The 8,098-nt window shown below is 39.1% G+C and overlaps 1 protein-coding gene across 2 annotated transcripts in view; it reads right to left on the minus strand.

The window, feature by feature from the left end:
- The window catches only part of KIF14 (kinesin family member 14), a 65,818-nt gene extending 58,595 nt beyond the window's left edge, over positions 1 to 7,223 (minus strand). Inside the window, exons 1-3 of one of the 2 annotated variants that reach the window (XM_008067107.1) lie at positions 6,028 to 7,223; positions 3,823 to 4,077; positions 2,915 to 3,002 (exon numbers count right to left, since the gene is read on the minus strand). In XM_008067107.1, coding sequence (XP_008065298.1) covers positions 2,915 to 3,002; positions 3,823 to 4,077; positions 6,028 to 7,145 — 1,461 coding nt within the window. In that variant the 5' untranslated portion in view covers positions 7,146 to 7,223. The remainder of the gene's footprint in view (positions 1 to 2,914; positions 3,003 to 3,822; positions 4,078 to 6,027) is intronic. The other variant, XM_021717125.1, reaches the window with a different exon arrangement.
- Between the last annotated feature and the right edge of the window lie 875 nt (positions 7,224 to 8,098).

Raw genomic sequence — 8,098 nt, forward strand, 5'->3', positions numbered from 1 at the left:
GAGAATATAAGATAAACTGGACATAGTCTTTATCCTGAGAGAATGTACATTCTAACTGAAGATGCAATATAGTACAAGGGAAATACAAGGCAGAGTATGGTTGGTGTCATGGGAGAGGAACAAAGCACTTCCAGACAGAAGACCAGGTTTATGGGACACCATGTAATTATAAGTTCACTACACATGCTGTGATACAGTGTGGGAGCCTTAGAATTCAACAAGCATGTATTAATGCCTATTTTATATAAAATAGTGTATTACACTATGGAGGCTCCAGAAGGACTTAGAGATAAAAATGTAGACGGAGATGTGCTGGGAAAGGTCATCAGGGCCACACTGGAGAGGACCTATTTTTTACTTCTTCTGCCATCATGCTGACTATACAACTCTCTATTACTCCCATTCACCTACCCTCTACCATCCTGAGTAATTCCAAGATTCATATAACCACAATCATTTAGTTGGGTTCACTATGTTCTGGGTACTCTTCAAAACCTTTTACATAGACCAACTCATTTAATCCTCACAATGAACCTATGAGAAAAATATTATCAACATCATCTCTATTTTCTGGGCTGAAACACAGAGAGAGGTTAAGCAAATTGTTCAAGGTCACTCTTCTAGAATAGTAATGTGGCTTACATTCAAATTCAAATAATCTATCTCCTAAGTCCCTGGTCTTAACTATGCATTATACTGTATTACTAGGTGATATAGTTATTCCATGCAAAATCTCAGCCTCCCAGTTCTGTGAAATCATTCCAAAGAGCTCTGCCTCTATTTCATTTATCTATATCTCCTTGACTTTTATTACCTTCAAGTTACTCTCCCTCTAAAATCTTAAACAGCCAATAGAAGACTCTACCCCACAAGGCCACAGCTTTCTCGCTCTTATTCCCACTAAACTTGGACTTGAATCACATTTCATCTCAAACTCTCCAGACCACCATGTTTCTACTGATCCCCCTACTCCTCTTATTTTCTTTTTTCATTTTTTTTTTGAGTTGGAGTCTCACTCTGTCACTCAGGCTGGAGTGCAGTGGCCGCTCCCAGCCACTGCAGCCTCGACCTGCTGGGCTCTGGTGACCCTTCCAACTCAGCCTCCCAAGTAGCTGGAACTACAGGTGTGCACCGTCACGCCCGGCTAATTTTTTGATTTATTGTATAGATGAGGTCTCGCCAAGTTGCCCAGGTGGGTCTCGAATCCGCTGGCTCAGGCAATCCACTCACCTCAGCCTCCCAAAGCGCTGGGATTACAGGCTGAGCCACCGAGCCCAGCTTTATTTTCAATTCAATTACTGGAAGTGAGAGGTTGAGGGGAGAAGATGGGGAGGGCAGTGTATCCACAGAGAAGAGAAGACAGAATTCCTCATCTACTCAATTCTGCTTTTCCTCTCATGATCTCAAAAAATGCCACCAATATCTATTCTGGTTCTCCAACCAGAAACATAGATTTCTCTCTCCTTCATCCTCCATTTCCAATTGTCAGTAAGTCTTACCAGTAACACTTACAAAGATCTCTCAGATGTGTGCTCCCTTGGCCCACCCTATTGTCACTATCTTAGTTAGTACCTCAGGATATTTCATCCAGCTTACAAGTCCCACAGCTGATCTCTTTGTGTCCAGTTCTACCTCTCTTCAGTCCATTCTCCACATTGCAGCCAGGGCTATCTTTTTTTTTTTTTTTAGAGCAAATATGATCAATATGACTTCCTTGCTTAAAACCCTTCCACAGCCTTCTAGATTCCTGGAAGCATAGTTTATAAAGTCCTTCATGAGCCGAGTTCTGCTTGTCTCTCCAGTTTCATCTTTTGTTACCCTCCCCCCTCAAATTCCAAGCTCAAAACAAAGTAAACAATTTATAGATTCCCAAAGGCTCCCTCCTTTCTTGCTTTCCAGTCTTTGCACATGCTGCTCCCTCTCCCAGGAATGTCCTTCTCCCCTTCTGCACCAAGCTAATAACTCCTATGTAGCCCTCAAAAATAAGCTCAGTTGTTCCTTCCACTACAAGAACCTCTGTCTCCCTTCAGTCTTACATATTCTCACTTATATAGGCTACCACAGCATCTGTTTTATTTAGCATGTAATTGATTGTACTTGACTGTTAATTGGCCCATTTCTCCCATTACACTCTCTTGACTACAGAGACAGGGTCTGATAACTCTGCCCCCAATCTAGTACAATATTTTCCCAATTTTCCTTTGTAAGAATTACTAGAAGCATGAAAATTATAAAACCCAAAGCACTAACCCAGATCAACTGACTCAATCTCCAGAAGAGATTTTTAGCAAGTGCCTGCACACACACGCACAGACATACCTCCCCCTACCACATCCTTGGTGATTGTGATAATCAAGCAAATTTGACAGGAATAAAACATTGGTCTAACACATTGCCTGGCAACAGCAGATGCTCAGTAAACACTTGCTGAATGTATAAATAAGAGAAAAGGGAAGCCAGCACAGCCTGTTCAGGTGTAGTACAGTGGAAAATGCAAGTCTTTTGAAGTAAAATCTGGATTCAAAGCCCAGCTTCACTACTTTTTGTGCTTCATATTATCCAAAAGTTTAGCCTACTGTCCTTAGGTTAAGTCCATGTACCTATCTGACTACAGAGACATACATAATGGCACACAGCTACCACACTGTGAGCCTCTACACACACACGAAATCGAGCAGAGAACCTAGAGAGGACAGAAGAGACAACTCCTCTAAGCACTGTCCACCACTGAAGTTGATTCTGAATTTAGCAGCCCTGCCCTCCCTCTCCATACCACTACTCCAAAAAAGAGTGATCTAGAAACAAGGAGTACATCTTCCAGTAAGTATTTCTTTAGTGGCCATGACTCTGATTTAAACTTGATTTGACTGTTTTCTACTCTGATACGAAGCTTGCAGATATTATGAGAACATACCTCCTGGGTTTGTTTTTTGGCTACTTGAGCAAAAAGATCTTCACAAAACCTTGGAATTATTCCTCGTTCTTCACTGAATCCCATCATCCTAGAAAATACATTATGAATAAGGGGGAAACAAAATTAATTAGATTTTTAAAAATTCTTTTTGGGAAATGGGCTGGGGAGGGAGGAGCCAAGTTAATTAATCTCCAAGTTGAGAACTTGAACTCTGGAGCCAAATCTGCCTGAGTTTCAAATCTTGATTCTACCATCTATTAGTTCTATGACCTTGGACAAGACATTTAACCTCACTAAACTTCAGTTTCATCTTCTGTAAAATGGAAATGAGAGAGTACAAGCAAAGCCTTTAGCAGAGTGCCAGGAATACAGTAAGAATTCAATAAATGTTAGTTACTATTAAAATTCTGAGTATTTCCTTCTAGAACAGGTATTATTACCATAACTACCATTTATCAGATAGCTTAATTTTTAAAAAAAATTTTAAGAGATGGGGTCTTGCCATTAGTATGTTGCCTGGGCTGGACTCAAATGCCTGAAATGAAGTGATCCTCACACCTCAGTCTATCAAATAGCTTGGACTACAGGCATGCATCACCATGATCGGTTTAGATGCCTTACTTTTAATTCTCACAATAATACTTATAAGATAACCTCTCTGGGCTTCAAAAATGGGACCAATGATAACTATAAGGTAAACTGTATATCATGTGTAAACTGAAGCCCAGAGGTTAAGTAATTTGCCCAAGTTTGCCAGACTAGTATGAATGAGAACTAGTTTGCAGAATTAGTATGGATGAGATTTAGGCCTTGATCTGTGTGGTTTCAAAACTATATTCTATCGCACTATGCTGCTTCTCACAAAAGATTTAAACATTTCTGGATAAAGCAGTTGCAATATAACTTACGTATATGATTTTCCAGAGCCCGTCTGACCATAAGCAAAAAGACAGGTATTGTAGCCTTCAAAGGCTCTTTCTAGAAGTGGTGCTGCTAGCATCTCATAGACAGTTGTCTGGCTAGCATAGTGAGGGTGACATTCATCAAAAGACCAGAATGAAATGTCATAAATAAAATTATAAACTTGTTTCATATCAGGATGTTCCACGGTTACTTCTTTTCCATTCATGAAAACCACCTGGGATGCCTTTTCAATCTTCTCTCTTTAAAGACACACAAAGAAAAAGAAAATCAAGTTTCTATAATTATTGTGGGTATTGTTCTCATAGCATGCCTCAGAACTTGCTAAATATAACATTCTTCTAAGGCGAGATCGTCCTTTAGTCTTATGTGGTAAATGCAGCCTGCAAACATTAATCTAATGGGTTTCCAAAATATACTTTCTGTGGTTCCAGTGCCATTCCTCAAAGGGAAAATGAAATTACAAATTTCTTCTCCAGAAAACACATCCTATCTTTATAAGATTTTTCCTTTTGAACTACTTTTGCCCATCCGGTACTTACTATAATCTACCTATACTCTTCAGATCAAATTTAGAAACATCTTTATTATACAAATTTGGGGTATTAATCTATACAAAGCTGGCATAAAATACAAATATAACTTCAACAAACTCATTTGAATATTCAAGTTTAAATCATAAATTGATTTTGGCTACTAGTTAAAGGTCCCTCCTTCTAGATTCTCTCCCTTAAAATCACAAATCTTCATGTCCATCCTTCCATCTCAGACTTAGGTAGTAATCTTTCACTTACTCTAGATCTGTAGAAAAACAATATCACTCCTTGTCTGGTCCCAGATAGCCACCCACCTTTCTCTCTCTACCCTCCACCCTGAGACTCTGCTTTAAATCAGAATTTATCCTGGAAACCATCTGCCTCATCAATTTGATAACAGCCACTCCACATTGGCCCTGCTTTCAAAGTTTGTCTGATGAGTCTGAAATCAGGCACTTGGTCCCTTATTAAGTTCTTTTCAATGTAGTCATCCATCTTGGGTTTTGCTCCCACCAGCTCTTTTTTCTATTGATTCTCTTCCTGTTATGGTTCCTAAGTCTTTTCTGTTAGGCTTCCCAACTCTCTCAAAACAACTCATCCTCAGTTCTTTCCCCTTATTACTAACCACTAAAAAAAAATTTTACAGAGCTGTATAACTTGCCTTTACCTACTGACCAATTAGATTCAAACTGGAGGTTCCTTCCCACACACAACAACCACTAAACTCTTTTCTACTTGCTTAAATACACAGCATCAAGTTAATTACTACTGATCCTGTGACATTTTTCACCATCCTCCCTTAAAATATTTTAAAACAATTAGATTCCACGATCATATTTTGTCATGTACATCTTTCCCAACCCCATCTCTAATCTGTCTATCCCACCCACAATCACTTTTAGGGAGAGATTTTTTCCCATCAAAATAAAACCTAATAAATCACTACATTTATAATCACTCTATATAAATTGAAGATGATCATGATAATCACCACTCTGGAAAGGGTTTTGAAAGGACTTCTTCAAGGAATGACTAACCTGTCATGGCTCTTTTTAAGGAACAGATAGAAGATCCCAGGATACACTGCAGGTCTGAAAGCAGACTGCATTAGAGTCTTAAGTGACTCATTCAGACTTTTTAAAAATAATATATCTAGAGAAACTTATATATAGAAAATGTGGTGATTTCAATTTTTTTATTATCCACATACTACAACTAAACATAAAAGTTCTTTCTATATAAAAATATTGCCAAGGAATTTGAAGATAAGCCAGGCTCGGTGGCTCAGCCTGTAATCCCACGCCTTTGGGAGGCTGAGGGGAGTGGATTGCCTGAGCCCGTGGGTTCGAGACCCACCTGGGCAGTAAGACCTCATCTCTACAATAAATGAAAAAATCAGCCGGGCTTGATAGTGCGCGCCTGTAATTCCGGCTACTCGGAAGGCTGAGGTGGAAGGATCACCGGAGCCCAGCAGGTCGAGGCTGCGGTGGCCGGAAGCGGCCACTGCACTCCAGTCTGGGCGACAGAGTGAGACTCCAATTCAAAAAAATAAAAGAATTTGAAGATACACGAAAACACTGACTTTCCAAAGGCAGAAAATTAAAAACATGTTACATGTTATTGGCTTGGTCTTAGATTTTATAAGACATAACATACCTCCTGGTGAAAGGTCTTACACGTACTGCCACTGTCACTTGACTATTTTCTACTTTTAATGGGTCTGTTACTATAGAAGTGTTCTGAATTGCAGCATCTTCTTCAGGAGGTAATGTATTTTCTTGTGACCTTTCCCTTTTATTTGCAAGAAGAGAACTTTTTGGCCTTTGTTTAACCTGAAGGTTAGACATTCTATTTTTCAGTATTGATGCAGTTGGGCTCTTAAACTGAGGCATGCCACACTTCAGTGTCAATTTGTGTTCTGTTATACATTTCGTAGGCGTTCTTTTCTCTAAGCTTCCAAATTTACTTGAATTTTTTGTAATGTCCTTCCCAATACTTCTATGATATAAGTTTCCTGTTCCTGACACTTTGATATCCAATTGACTCTGAATAGGTTTTGTTGCCAAGTGTTCTGATCTACCAACTTCAATCTGACTCTGGGAACCAATGGGTGCTCTACTACTTGAGTACCTAAGTGAATCATTTTCATTTGCCCCTTTGAGGGCAGAAAATGTTTCTTTATATTTCTTATCAGCCATCATTTCAAAGTCTTTTGGGTCTTTAGCTGAAGATAGAGAAGATGCCACAAAAGAGTTTTTATCATTACTTACAATCTTTACATTTTTACTGGTTTCCTTAGAGGCACAATTAGTTTCAGTTTCACCACCCACATTCTGTGTCATTTTCAACTTTTTGAAAGAATCCATTTGAGTTGTTTTCCACTTTTCTGCAGAATCTGTTTTAGCACGACGTTGTAACGTAAGACATGTTTCTGCTGTTTTTTCAATTGTGTCTCCCCGCTCACCACCAAGCAAAGATGATTCTTTGTTCCTTGTAGCTCTTCTCTGAAGTGTCAAGCTACTCACAGGGTTAGATTTAAGGGGAGTATCTCCTGTTTTTTTACCGGCAGAAATAACATAGGTGCTATTTATGTCTCTGATTTTACATGCAGATCTCAGTAATGGATCATCATTTTCACATTCTGACATATCCGACTTCAAATGCAGCTTAAGTCTGCTACTGTGAGTGAGAGCACTCAGTGATGAACTCTCTTCAGAAGAAGGACTACCAAGGATGTTGCTGTTCTTTCTATTATGAGCAGTGTGTACTGACATTTTGGCAGAACAGTTATTTTTTAAAAGAATGCTACTGAAGAACCTAAACTTTTCCTTGAAAATTCAGTTGATTTCCAGTCATTTCTTATTTTTCAATTTCTAAAAATATCTTCCAAACTGCAAAACAAACAAACAAACAAACAAACAAACAAAAACATTTAGGTTACACAGACTACAAACAAGCATTAAAAATATAAAGAGTAAAGCTGGGCTCGGTGGCTCAGCCTGTAATCCCGCGCCTTTGGGAGGCTGAGTTGAGTGGATTGCCTGAGCCTGCAGGTTCGAGACCCGCCTGGGCAGCGAGACCTCATCTCTACAATAAATCAAAAAATTAGCTGGGCGTGGTAGTGCGCGCCTGTAATTCTGGCTACTCAGAAGGCTGAGGCGGAAGAATCGCCGGAGCCCAGCAGGTCGAGGCTCGGTGACCAGGAGCGGCCACTGCACTCCAGTCTGAGCGACAGAGTGAGACTCCAACTCAAAAAAAAAAAAAAAAAAAATATATATATATATATATATATATATATATGTACTCCTTATATATATATATATATATATATATATATGTACTCCTTATATATATATATATATATATATATATATAAAGAGTACCTCCCATTGTGTAAGTAAAACCCCAGAGGCATACATTACAATAAATCACAATCTCCAGCTCAGATATTGCTCCCAAGTAAGGTCTGACAAATCTCTTCCCTCAATGAGCTTACAATCATTATTCAACAAATATTTACTATGTTCCCATTAGTGGCAGGTTCTCTGATAGATACTATATACTTCAAAGACAAGTCTCCTGTTCTTATTTCCTTGGTCTAGAGGAAATATACACAGATAACCCATATATCAGGTCAAATGCCAAGCGACTTAAGAGATATAAAGTTATGCTGGGTGCTGTGGCTCATGCCTGTAATCCCAGCACTCTGGAAGGCTGAGGTGAGAGG

Source organism: Carlito syrichta, unplaced genomic scaffold (assembly GCF_000164805.1).
Source record: "Carlito syrichta isolate Samal-C Ts95f unplaced genomic scaffold, Tarsius_syrichta-2.0.1 Scaffold309294, whole genome shotgun sequence".
NCBI classification, from domain to species: domain Eukaryota; kingdom Metazoa; phylum Chordata; class Mammalia; order Primates; family Tarsiidae; genus Carlito; species Carlito syrichta.